At 40.5% G+C, this 14,109-nt stretch overlaps 1 protein-coding gene across 1 annotated transcript in view; it reads left to right on the top strand.

Moving 5' to 3' along the window:
• The first annotated feature begins 212 nt into the window (after positions 1 to 212).
• SRPK2 (SRSF protein kinase 2) overlaps positions 213 to 14,109 on the top strand; it is a 243,231-nt gene continuing 229,334 nt past the window's right edge. Inside the window, exon 1 of the mRNA XM_027123850.1 lies at positions 213 to 234. Coding sequence (XP_026979651.1) covers positions 228 to 234 — 7 coding nt within the window. The 5' untranslated portion in view covers positions 213 to 227. The remainder of the gene's footprint in view (positions 235 to 14,109) is intronic.

The following is a 14,109-nucleotide window of genomic DNA, read 5'->3' as shown; positions in this document are numbered from 1 at the left end:
ACAGGTCTTGTTCAGATCCTGTTTCAAACCATTTGTAAAAAGATGCTTGAGACAATGGGAAACATCTGAATACTGACTGGGTATTAGATTATGTTAAGGAATTATTAATATTTTTTGGTGTGATAATGGAGTTGTTATATTAAAAACTGCCTTATCTCTCACAGATATATATTGAAGTATTTATGGATGAAATTATATGGTGTCTGCGATCTGCTGAATTGGGGGAAATGATGGGTATGTATGAAGCAAGATTATCCAAATATTACTAATACTGAATTTAAATGATGGTTATGTGGGGGTTTGTTAAACTATTCTTTCTACATATGTGTATGTTTGAGATTTTCCCTGTTAAGTTGTTGTTTGTTTTTTTAAAAGAAAAGTTTACTTTAGTCATGCTCCAAAACAGTGGAGTGGTCTAAGTGGCATCTGATCTTCCCATCTGAGAAAACATACCTTTTCTATTAAGTGATAATCTCTATCATAAAACTATATACTTCTCACTAGAAGCAGAAAATTGAAGTCTGAAGGGCCCATGGGGTTTTCTGACCAATTACTCATAAATCTCTATGCTGATCTACTGTTGGAAGCGTTGCTTAAGAGATGAAAGAAAGATCCAGTGGCATAGGATAAAAGTGCTATTTTAAAACTTATTTCTTCTTAACTCACCCAAAAATCTCACAGAAATAACCTATCACTGGAGAGAGAACATCTTATCATTCTTATCATTCTTTGAAACTCAAACAAAGCAAATTACATTTTTATTGTGACTGGAGGAGAATACACGTGGTCTGATCTTTTCTGACTACATACAAGTTTTCTAAATAAAAAACTGAGCCAACTGGAAACTATCTCTTGGGGACAAACAAGCTAATCAATTATATCAAAGTATCATTTTCAAAAAGTTTGAAGTATGACTCATACAAACAGAATGAACACTTGGAAAATATTTTTTTTAACTCAGTGAAGGAACAAACAGAATGATAAGGCTGATTCAAAGAGTGTTTGAGGAGTGGCGTATTGATAGCCCTTTCAGAAAGGAAATTTTAAGTAAGATTGTTCATCTTTCACCTGGATGAATCTCCAGAGAATTGTGCTGTGTGAAAAAAGCCAATCCCAAAAGGTTACATACTATATGATGCCTTTATACAATATTCTTGAGATGACAAATTTATGGAAATGGAGAATAGATTAACAGTTGCCAGGGGTTGAGAAGGAGGTGTGGCGGGGGGCTTGAGAAAAGTGGTGTGACTGTTATAAAATGGCTACATGAGGAAACCGGTAATGATGGAAATGCTCTGCATCTTGACTCCATCCATGTCAATATCCTGGCTGTGATACTGTATTAATAGTTTTGCAAGATGTAACCAATGGGGAGATTGGGTAAAGGGTACACAGCATCTCTCTGTATTCTTTCAACTGAATGTTAATCTAAAATAATCTCAAAATTAAAAGTTTAATGAAAAAAAGATTGTTCTGTTAGATACAAAACTAGTTAATATCATATGACAATAAAACAATAACTTTGGTGTTTTTACCAAATTAATTTTGCCTTTACTGGACAAAAATCTGCAAGTTAACATGTGAATTCATAAAACCTAGGCCTTTAATCAATAGTGAATAGTGAGACAGACAAAGGGACTTCTTCTAGAATAGGGTCAGCAGGCCACATTTAGCTGCTGGTCTGTTTTGGTGTAATCCATGAATTAAGAATGACTCTTACATTTTTAAAGGATTGTAAAAAAAACAGAAACAGAAGGACTTCCCTGGTGGCGCAGTGGTTAAGAATCCGCCTGCCAATGCAGGGAACACGTGTTCAAGCCCTGGTCTGGGAAGATCCCACATGTCAAGGAGCAAGTAAGCCTGTGCACCACAACTACTGAGCCTGTGCTCTAGAGCCTGTGAGCCACAACTACTCAGCCTATGCACCTAGAGCCAATGCTCCGTGACAAGAGAAGCCACCGCAATGAGAAGCCCTCGCACCACAAAGAAGAGTAGCCCCTGCTCGCTGCAACTAGAGAAAGCAAGCCCGTGTGCAGCAACAAAGACCAACGCAGCCAAAAATAAATAAATAAATAAAATTTTTAAAAAAGTTCTCTCCATCTGTAGAGAACCTCTAAAATTCTCTCCATTACTGAAATAAAACCAGTCTTTGATTTAAAAAAAAAAAAACGGAAAAAAACAAAACCTGAAAACTTACTATCTGTGTCTTTACAGAAAATGTTAGCTGACCCTTAGATTGTAGATAATTAAATAATGCTTTGATGGGCCTGTTAAACAATGCTTGGATGTGACATTGGCAAGACATGCTGCTCTCTCTCTGCCTTATTTCTGTGTTTTGGACAATATTTTTTAACAATTAGAACTAAAACTATAATGAACTAATTTGTATTCCTTCTGCCCTAACCACCATATTTTCAAAAAACTCTCATGCTATTTTGTTTAAGTAATTCCTCATCTGAATAATACTGGTCTTTAAGCAGCTTCTCAATTCAGAACTCAGTGTAGAATATGGTCCTATCATAGCTTGCCCCAAATTAAGGGGTAACCCACCTTTGATGATATAATACTTTTGAAGCTGCCATTTTTTATAGTCATTATACTTTTAAAATGTTCACAAACTTTACGCCAAGCTACCAGCTAATAAAGGCCTACTAAGTCCATTTTCACTGTTTTATTCATTCTCAAGGATTATGAGGAACTTCAATTTCAGGTGTCAGAAGAAAATGTAATTTTGTTCCATCCAAATTACTTCTCATTATAAATGTTCCTTTGGTTAAAGAAGAACAGCTGATTTTTAGATATTTTATGTAATCAAACAAGTCCGCCATTAGACTGAGGTGGGTCTAGTGTCTTGGTGGCCTTCTTAAGCAAACCTAAGCCAGAGTAAATTCCTTAAATGTCTCAAGCATAAGAAATCAAAACCTAAGAACAAGCAATTACAAAGCCAACTAGGCTTTCCTAAATAAGGCAGCTGCTTAGCCATTCAGGTAAGTTCCTTGCTTTGCTTCCAGGCCTGCTCTGTCAAAGTCTTTCCCCTAGCTACTGTCAACAGAGAGCTCCTAACCATTCTTGTTCTGGTACTAAGTCAAACTCATGTTTGCTCAGATGAACTCTTCCAAGTGTTAGTATACCACAGTTTATCTTTTAACATCATTCATTCAAATATTCTCCATTTACAGTTTGTTTTTGTCGTAAGTTTAAGTAATAAAGACTACCACCTCATTCTGGTTAAAATGTTTTCTGCCTCTAAGAATTACATATTATGTGTATTATTATATATGTATAATGTATATGTATATATGTATAATGTATATGTATATATGTATATATTATATATATATGTATATATATGCATTGTATACTATAAAATGTATATTCCTCTAAGAATTACAAACACTTCTATTTCAAACCAAAGACCACTATTCAAGTAAAAATTCAAGAGGTCATTTTGTTATTCTTATGTATAATAATAATTTTAATGGAAGACAGTTCGTATATTATTAATCTGAGCTTACTTTATTTCTTCTTTTGAGCTTGCTTTTCTTTTTGCTTCAGTACATCATTTTATAATTATTTCAGTGGCAGAATAAGAAAGAAAAATTTCAAAACTTGAAAGGATTTGTTTAGGGATAAAAAAACAGTGCTACTTTACAAAGCAGGTACATTTATGGAGCATATTACTACTAGGGATAGTATTATGATCAGGAGTCCATATAAATGGATGAAAAACTCAAGAAAGTTAATTATAAGAGATCCCAAAACTGTAAATGTGCTTAACCTTTTGAGGGAAAGGCCTGGCAAGTGTTGTATGTAATGTCCTTGTTGCAGTGTTAGGAGAAATATCGTCACTAGCCAAATCAGTCATTGTTCTCAAGTCGTGTGGCACTTTAAGAATTTCACATCTTGTCTTGGAACGTTACTTCTAGTTAAATTAATATTGTTATTAGTAACGTTCTATCATGGACACTTGCTATGTGTTAGGCACTGCGCTAGGTGCCTGTCGCATGTTGACTCCATTCTTTACAAAACCACAAAAACCCCATGAGGCAAGTATTGTCAATCTCATGTTACAGAGGAGACTCTAAGACCTAGAAAGATTGAATTACTTGTTCACAGTCATGGCTAGGGAGTGGCAGAGCTGGGATGGGAAATCAGGTTGCTTTCTACTGGCCAGGATTCAGAAACAGTGTTGAATTCAGTATGATTATTTAAATGACACTTTCTTCCTAGTTTTAATTCCCACTACCATTTTATTATAAATATACTTAGGTTATGAACTTATTAAATAAGTATTTAATGTAGCACAGACTTAAAAATGAATACAGCCACAACTATTTACAGGAACTTGTCTGAATTTACTTGCCCTTTCTGGTAACAAGTTTAGGCTTAACTCACACACACGCAAAAATCATCAGAGGTTTGGCACTTTGTTCTTAAAAACCTCTTTTGAACAATTAATTTAATGTCTTCAGATTACATATATAAAAGTAGGAAAAAAGAACAAGTCTTTGTGTTTTGGGCTGTAATAGTAATGAAACTTGTTTAAACACTTTATTTCATTCAGAAAATGCCAGATATGATATAAACAATGAAGTGATTTATACCATTTAAGCCATTTTGAAATACCGTAAGCAAAAAACGTAATAGGTAAAGATTCTTATCAGTTGCAAAGTGCTTCTACTCAAATCTATTGATGAGAAATATTAAATTAACACATATTCAGCATAAAAGAACTTTTTAATTGAAGTATAATTGATTTGTAATATTGTGTTAGTTTCAGGTATAAAGCAAAGTGATTCAGTTTTTTTTAGATTATATTACATTATAGGTTTTTATAAGGTATTGAATACGATTCCCTGTGCCATATAGTAAATCCTTGTTCCTTATCTATTTTATGTATAGTAGTTCGTATCTGTTAAATCCCATACTCCTAATTTGTTCCCTCCTCCCTCCTTCTCCCCTTTGGTTACCTTAAGTTTGTTTTCTGTGTTCATGAGTCTGTTTCTGTTTTGTATATACATTCATTTGTATTATTTTTTAGATTCTGCATATAAGTGATAGCATATTGTGTTTGTCTTTCTCTGTCTGATTTACTTCATTAAGTATAACATTTTCTAGGCCCATCCATGTTGCTGCAAATAGCAATATTTCATTCTTTTTATGCCTGAGTAATATTCCATTGTATGTATATACCACATTTTCTTTATCCATTCATCTGTCGATGGACATTTAGGTTGTTTCCATGTCTTAGCTATTGTAAATAGTGCTACTGTGAACATTGGGGTGCGTGTATCTTCTTAAATTAGTTTTTGTTTTTTCCAGGTATATACCCAGGAGTAGGATTGCTGGATCATATGGTAGTTCTATTTTTAATTTTTTGAGGAACCTCCATACTGTTCTCCATGGTGACTGTACCAATTTACATTCTCACCGACAGTATAGGAGGGTTCCCTTTTCTCCACATCCTCTCCAGCATGAAAGAGAACTTTTTTTTTCTAATTTATTTATTTATTTTTGGCTGCATTGGGTCTTTGTTGCTGTGCGTGGGCTCTCTAGTTGTAGAGAGCAGGGGCTACTCTTCCACAATAATTCAATTCCAGTAAAGTTCTAAGTGTAAGTTTAACTAGACCTATTTTTAAAAAATCACTAAATTTGCAAGGTATCAAAACATTATTGTTATTTAAATCACTTAGTAAATATTTGTTGAGCACTAAATATGTGCTAAAGTCTTTATAAAGTTTTATTTTTATTTAATAATTTTATTTATTTTATTTTTGGCTACGTTGGGTCTTCGTTGCTGTGCGCGGGCTTTCTCTAGTTGAGGCGAACGGGGGCTACTCTTTGTTGTGGTCACGGGCTTCTCATTGCGGTGGCTTCTCTTGTTGCCGAGCGCGGGCTTTAGGCACGTGGGCTTCAGTAGCTGTGGCTCACGGGCTCTAGAGTGCAGGCTCAGTAGTTGTGGCGCACGGGCTTAGTTGCTCCGCGGCATGTGGGATCTTTCAGGACCAGGGCTCGAACCCGTGCCCCTGCATTGGCAGGCGGATTCTTAACCACTGCACCACCAGGGAAGTACCACATTTACATTTTTTAAAACCACAATTTTATATAGTCAAACAGAACAATCCATGGGGAAAACTGTTTAGAAGACATTTGCACTCCAAGAAGAAGTGGAGGAGTGTGTGCGTAGACCTTGGAGGCTCTAAGATGGAATCCTAAACAAGAGCCCCTGAAAACTGCTGAGGCTAACAAAAACCACCTTATCCCCTGTCCAAGGTGCTGCAAGGGACAGGGAAGAGGGGCTCCCAAACTGCCTTAGACGTTAACGTGCAGGATGATACTCTGTAATCACAGCTTGCCATTATAGAATTTTTTGTACTTTTAGAAGACGTTGGTCTATTTGCAGACCTTATCCCGCTGATAATATTCATAGTAAGCATTGTTTTGTTTGTTTTAAATATCTCAGCATAACTCATTTCCTGGACACTTCCAGCATCACTATCTCCTCTAAATTGATTTTAATGCTTGCCAGGAACTATTGGCAGATAAGTTTGGTGTTGTGATACTCAGTTTATTTGTTTTCAGACAGCTTAGATGCCTCATTTCTAGTGGTGCTGTATGTGCATATACATAAATATGTGACTGTCAACTCAATTTTCTCCTTGGAACTTTGAATTGGGTTATAAGAGCTTTGATTCCCTCCAGAAAGTTTTGCTGCAGCTGGAGAGTCTGCCTACTGATGTAGCTATCACAGGAACTCTTACTCTCCAATTTCTCTCTTTGGCTTTAGGTTTAATGTTCTCTAGTTCTTTCACACATACAAAGAGGGCAGGCGCAATGTCTTATGATTCATGAAAAACAATTTTTTTTTGAGAGGAGCAACCAATGTGGAGAAAGAAGTGTATGTTGGTACAAATGAGTGTGTGTCCTAGCTCTCCTATCTACTGCACAGTGGGGACTCTGGAGTGTTTTCCAAAGCCAACAACCAATTCTCTGATTCTTAGGACACCAACTGAATATTCAACAGTTCAATTCAGTTTTGATACCAGTTATCCAGAGTTAGTGCACACCCCAAAGTTTAGGGCTCAGTCCCACAAGACTGCCCCTCTCCCAGCTTCAGACACCAGTTGCATGTCCTGGAGAGGCCACCCATGCTTCTGACTGATTGGCTCTAAACGAGGGCTTCCCACAACCCCTCCTAAGAACAACTCACAGAACTCAGGAAGGCATTTTACTGATTTATTATAAAGGATACAACTCAAGAACAGCCAAATAGAAGACATGTGTAGGACATGGTACTGGGTGGTGGGGTGGTGGGGTGCAGTTTCCATGCCCTCTCTGGGCTCCTCACCTCCCAGCACCTTGAGGCTTCATTGCCTGGAAGCTCAAATCTCCTTTGAGAATTTTTATAGAACAGTTCAGTTTCCAGCTCTCCTCCCCTCCCGGAAGGTCAGGCGTGGGGTTGAAAGTTCCAACTTTCTCATCATTTGGTCGTTCTGGTGACCAGCCTCATCTTGACGGGCCTTAGGGGCCCTACCTAAGTTGGCCAGGTGTCATCTAAAGGGGCTTACTGGGACTTCCCTTGTGGCGCAGTGGTTAAGAATCCGCCTGCCAATGCAGGACACGGGTTGGAGCCCCGGTCCGGGAAGATCCCACATGTCGCAGGGCAACTAAGCCCGTGCGCCACAACTACTGAGCCTGCACTCTAGAGCCCGCGAGCCACAACTACTGAAGCCCACCCACCTAGAGCCCGTGCTCCGCAACAAGAGAAGCCACTGCAATGAGAAGCCCACGCACAGCAAAGAAGAGTAGTAGCCCCCGGTCGCCGCAACTAGAGAAAGCCTGCGCGCAGCAACGAAGACTCAATGCACGCACACATACATACATACATACATAAAATTTAAAAGGGGGGCGATTATTATTATTATTTTTTTTGCGGTACGCGGGCCTCTCACTATTGTGGCCTCTCCCGTTGTGGAGCACAGGCTCCGGATGCGCAGGCTCAGCAGCCATGGCTCACGGGCCCAGCCGCTCCGCGGCATGTGGGATCTTCCCAGACCGGGGCACTAACCCGTGTCCCCTGCATCGGCAGGCGGACTCTCAACCACTGCGCCACCAGGGAAGCCCAAGGGGTGGGGGGCGCTTATTATGAACAACAAAAGACGTTCCTATTACTCAGGAAATCCCAAAGGTTTTAGAAGTTCTGTGCCAGGGATGGGGATCAAAGACCAAATATATTTACTATATCACCAGCACATACACCCTTACCTATTTCACAGGGTGGGATTGAGAAAAATTTTTTTTTTTTTTTGCAGTACGCGGGCCTCTCACTGTCGTGGCCTCTCCCATTGAGGAGCACAGGCTTCGGACTTGCAGGCTCAGCGGCCATGGCTCATGGGCCCAGCCGCTCCGTGGTATGTGGGATCTTCCCGGACCAGGGCATGAACCCGTGTCCCCTGCATCAGCAGGCAGACTCGCAACCACTGTGCCACCAGAGAAGCCCCGAGAAAAAATTTTTTAATGGTCTTGAAAGCACTTTTTTAGCCAGAAATTGTATGATAAATATCTATTCCTAGCCTATTACTTTGTTCCTTGTGGTTGCTCAAAAAAAAATTGTTGACTGACTGACCTTGCAGAGGCTTAGGTGCATTGGGAAGCATGCCTAAAATGAAGTCTGACGGGATTATATAGCTATACACATATGGTAGATTGTTGTAAAATGACCCTGATGAATACTGTCTCCCTGAATTCATGCCCTTGTGTGGTTGCCTTTCACAATGAATCTGGCCTTAGGATTTGCCTAAAGCAATAGAATATTGTTGAAATGACATTGTGTGAGTTCTGGAGTCTACACAGCTTGTGCCTTCACTCTCCTGGGACTTGCTGTGTAAAGAAGCTTGGATAAATTAGTTAATGATGAAAGATAACATGGGGAGAGAGAAGTCCTAGCCCTCTAGTCCCTTCAAGGCCCCAGATATACAGATATGGTCACCTTGGGCCTCCAGCTCTAGCTGACCCAGCGGATGAATGCAGCAGCATGAATGACCCAGGTGAGATCAGAAGAACCCACAGAAGTGTGAGAAATAATAAACCATTGTTTTAAGCTACTAATTTTGGGTTGTTTTACAGCATAGGCAACTGAGGCAACACCCAGCTTGTGATGACCAGATTCTTTAGATGTTAGGTGATGATGAATGTAGTGTTAGGAGGGGGATTGGAGAGGGAAAGGATGAGAACTAAAGAAATGTCTGAGGAATCAGAGACAGGAGGTACTTATATCACCTTGTATGATGACATCAGAACATGCTGGCTTCCTCTTTGGTAACAAACAGTGCATGAGAAGAGACATCAACTTGTTATGTCACTGCCTGTGATGAGTCAGAAAAACATGCCTTACATACCCAGAGATTAAAAAATATAATTGTCTATAATTCATAATTAGGTATATCTGCTTCCTCACCATTTTGTCAGTCAGGTTATATTACTTGTAAAATCAGAATGATGTCACGTTAACAATCTGTATCGTATAAAAGCAGACTGGGCTTCCCTGGTGGCGCAGTGGTTGAGAGTCTGCCTGCCGATGCAGGGGACACGGGTTCGTGCCCCGGTCTGGGAAGATCCCACGTGCCGCGGAGCGGCTGGGCCCGTGAGCCCCGGCTGCTGAGCCTGCGCGTCCGGAGCCTGTGCTCCGCTAAGGGAGAGGCCGCAACAGTGAGAGGCCCGCGTACCACAAAAAAAGAAAAAAAAGAAAAGCAGACTTACGCAATTGGAAACTGTGTTGTTGTAGAAAGCATGAATATATTTTATTAACAAGTGTATGTGTTGCCTTCACTCCTTCTCCTCCTTCCCCCACCCCAATTTTTGTTGAGTGGATTTCAGAGCACTCCATGGCAGTCAGCTTCCTATATTAACATCTAGCACGCTGCTGCTTTTTCTCCATGGTGTGCTCACGTCAGGAACCCTGAGTTCCCAGCAGGTGCTAGTAACCCATTCGTTCTTGAGAGTTCGGCTTGTGAAAGGTTCAGGTAGGGTGTGAAGAAGCGTGTTGTTTGCCTTGCGTTTTGTGTAGGTGATTCTTAAGACATCCCAGAGGTTGGACAGGAGCACCCTGAAGTTTGAGTCACTCTAAGAATAAATCTCAAAGGGATTTAATTCAGTTTGGGATCTCCACCAAAGATTCTTGAGAGAGGGTTGGAATGATGAGGTTGATGTGCCAGATATGAGGCTGCCCTAGTCCATAAGCAGCCAGTGTTGTGTTGCGTCTGTTCCTGAATCAAGTCATTTAAACCTATGGTGAGGAGAGAAATGGGTCTTGCAGGGCAATAGAAGCAACCTGGGGAAACAGAGGCCTGTTTATCTCCAGCTGCCCAGAGGAATATGTGAAGGGGTGACTGAGTATCCCCTAGATGGGACACAGCTGCCCAGTGGAATATGTGCTGGGGTGACAGTATCCCCTAGATGGGACTGACCTCAATTTACATTGCTGTTTCACATTAGTTCAACTGTACAGAAGAACAGATTTAAACTTCCCCTTATTATCTATTCAACATCACCTACTATGTACCAGGCACTGATAGAGGAATTAAGGACACCAAGTCTGTCCTCAAGCAACAGAGTCTGGTTTTCTTTAGCACTGCAACATAAAAATTCTGAAGCTGAGATTAAATTACAATAGTGTGGAGTTTATTGGCTCTCTAACTTTTTTTTTTTTTTTTTTGTGGTATGCAGGCCTCTCACTGTTGTGGCCTCTCCCGTTGTGGAGCACAGGCTCTGGATGCGCAGGCTCAGCGGCCATGGCTCACGGGCCCAGCCGCTCCGCGGCACGTGGGATCCTCCCGGTCTGGGGCACGAACCCCCGTCCCCTACATCGGCAGGCGGACTCTCAACCACTGCGCCACCAGGGAAGCCCAGCTCTCTAACTTTTAAAAGTTCTGAGGATCAGGTATGAGCTCCTGGGAGTGTCTTAGAATCAATGCAATTATTGGTACAACCACTTTGGAAAACTTTCAGGCAGTGCCTGCTGAAAGTGAGCACACACCTCCCCTATGACCTAGCAATTCCATTTCAGGTATATACACATTTCACCAAAAGACAGGTAGGAGAATATGCATAGCAGCACTATTCATAGTAGTCCAAACTGGAGACAACCCAATCATCTATTGTAGCCATTAGAGAGAAAGCAGGGACTATTTACTTTTGTATGGCAGTTAGATTGTTTTAATAAACACAAAAAATATAAGGTATTGATTGGTTGAAGAGGTACTGGAGAACTGAAAAAGAGTAAAGGGGACACAAATAATACAGTGATAATGCAGGAATCAGCGTCCACTCCTAGGGCTGGGGAACAAAGTGCAGAGGTAGGTTAGTAGACCTCAGAAGCTTAGAGGAGGGAGCTGGGACCCAAATGTCAGGAGGGTGTATGGCCTGGCCTTGATTGTCCTTCTAAGGAGAGACAATGAAGCCGGTTTGAGGAGCACCACTGAAACTTGAGACTGCAGCCAACTGCTTCTGTAAAGGGCCTGTGCCAAGATGATAGTGACAGGAACAGCCAGCAAACAGGAGGGAGCAAGTCCCTTCTCTCTTTTCCAGCCTTCCAGTTTCCCTCTAGCTCCCCCATCTGGCAGAATTAATGGGCATCCGCTGGCAACGGAGAAATGTTAGCTGAGTCACAGCTCCCTCATTACAAAGCTGAGAGTAGAAGGGTGAGTTTGGGGTTGAGACAGTAGTTTAATAAATAGCACCAGTGAATTAAAAAAGCTGTGTATGCATAAAATGGAATACTATACAACAGTGAAAAGAGTATTAAACACAACACATGGCTCAGTCTCACAATATAATATTGAGCAAAAGAGACCAGATGCAAAAGAGTACCTGGTGTATGATTCCATTTCCCATAAAACTAAAAACCAGTTAGCGTTAATCAGCAGTGTTAGAAGTTAGAATAGAGGTAACCTTGGTGGGAGCAGTTACTAAGGAGAGACAAAGGGGGCTTTCAAGGTACTGGTAACCTTCAATATTTTTAAACATAGGTGTCTTTGCTCTATTGTACCCTTGTGATTTATGCATGTTTCTGTATGTATATTAGGTAACAATAAAAAAGTTTAAAAAGCAAGTTCAATTAAACACTATAATAATGAGGATTATAAAGCTGCTTTTTTTTTTAAAGCTGCTTTTTAATGGTAAAAGTATATCTTATTTCCAGATACAATGCCTAAACCTACCTGAAGGTGACAAATACACATGTTGAAGAACTGATTATGAATTATGCTTGAACAGAATATGTGTTTAACTGTGAGCAAGGTCATCTTCAGTTTCTATTAGATGTTTTTTTATATTAGATTTTATATTGGATTTTTAAACCAGTTACAGTAAAATGGAAAAGCAAATTCTTATACTCAGAGAGTTCAAATATTTGAGAAATGAGTATTCTGTCATGGCTTTATCCATGTCTAAAAACTTGAAAGAAATGGAGCCCAGCGTGGGGAATTTCAACATAGTCATTATGGCCAGACCATTTCATCTATTTAGATATGTGTGGACATATTAGTCAGTATTCTAAATCCATCCTAATCCAGCCCTGGGCACATCTTCAGGAGTCATTTTTTTAAAAAATTTTATTTATTTATTTTTGGCTGCGTTGGTTCTTCGTTGCTGTGGGCGGCGGGCTTTCTCTAGTTGCGGCGAGCGGGGGCTACTCTTTGTTGGGGTGCACAGGCTTCTCATTGTGGTGGCTTCTTGTTGCGGAGCACGGGCTCTAGGCATGTGGGCTCAGTAGTTGTGGCTCGTGGGCTCTAGAGCACAGGCTCAGTAGCTGTGGTGCATGGGCTTAGTTTCTCCGCGGCACGTGGGATCTTCCCAGACCAGGGCTCAAACCCATGTCCCCTGCATTGGCAGGTGGATTCTTAACCACTGCGCCACCAGGGAAGTCCCAGGAGTCATTTTTTAGCTGGTTTATGTAAGAGTCACATAGAGAAGGCATTTTATTTATAATAAATTTATTACTATTGATGATTTTCTCTAGGTAATCTTTCTAATCTGCATTCCTTTTTCTTCAGTCTGAATGTTAGACTGAAAATTCCCTTTCATGTCTAGTATTTAGACAGTATGAATGAGAGGTCTCGAAGGTTTCTCACTTGCAAATCAGAGGCACCAAAGGAAAGAAGGAATGAGCCCTTGTGGTGGTTTAAAAATGTGTCCACACACTCGCTGATAATTCTCCCTATAAGAAGTGGCTTCATTCCCCTCCTTGGAGCGTGTGCTCTACTTGTTTCTAATGGATAGAATGTGGTGGAAATGGTGGATTGTGACTTCTGAGAGTAGGTCATAGAAGGCATTGCAGTTTCTTCCTTGCTCTCTCTGGGGCCACTTACTCTGGGGGAGCCAGACACTCCAGTAGCCCTATGGAAAGATCCAGGAGGGCGAGTAAGACCTCTCTGAAACAGCCAGCAAGGACCTGAGGACCCCTGCTGACAGCCATGTGAGTGAACCATCTTGGTGACAGATCTCTCAGCCTTCTGCAAGCCTTCAGATGACTGCAGCCCCAGATAGCATCATTTTCCAGCTAGACTGCTCCCAAGTTCCTGGACCACAGAAATTGTGAGATAATAAATTCTTGTCGTTTTAAGTTGCTAAATTTGGGAGAGGTTTGGTGTGCACCAATAGATAAGTAATACCTGTCTTAATATGCATATAAATATGAATACCTAATTTTGGGGGGAACACTTAGATCCTTCTCTAAGCGTTCTATGTGAAATAACTCATTTAATCCTCACAACAAACGTATAAGGTAGGTAATATTACTCTGCATTTTGCAGATCAGGAAACCGAGGCACAAAGAAACTGAGAAACTTGTCCAAGGTTAGCCAGCTAATGACAGAACTAGGATTTGAACTCTGACCGTTTGGCTCTACTATTCTGTGCACTGACTTCTGTGTTACACTGTTATAATGGTGCTAGTGCCACTGAGAAACACACTATAATGAAATTACAAGCAACAGGCTTAATTTTCATAATAGAAGGTGTACATAAGATATAAAGAAATTTTTCTAAAAAGTTAAAAGTGTTGGGGGACCATTAGAAGGAGGCTAAAGGTCCCAAGATGCATTATATGAC

This window comes from Aethalodelphis obliquidens, unplaced genomic scaffold (assembly GCF_003676395.1).
Source record: "Aethalodelphis obliquidens isolate GAN/ISIS:26980383/991018 unplaced genomic scaffold, ASM367639v1 scaffold27, whole genome shotgun sequence".
Lineage (NCBI taxonomy): Eukaryota > Metazoa > Chordata > Mammalia > Artiodactyla > Delphinidae > Aethalodelphis > Aethalodelphis obliquidens.
This window is presented reverse-complemented; position numbering and strand designations above follow the sequence as displayed.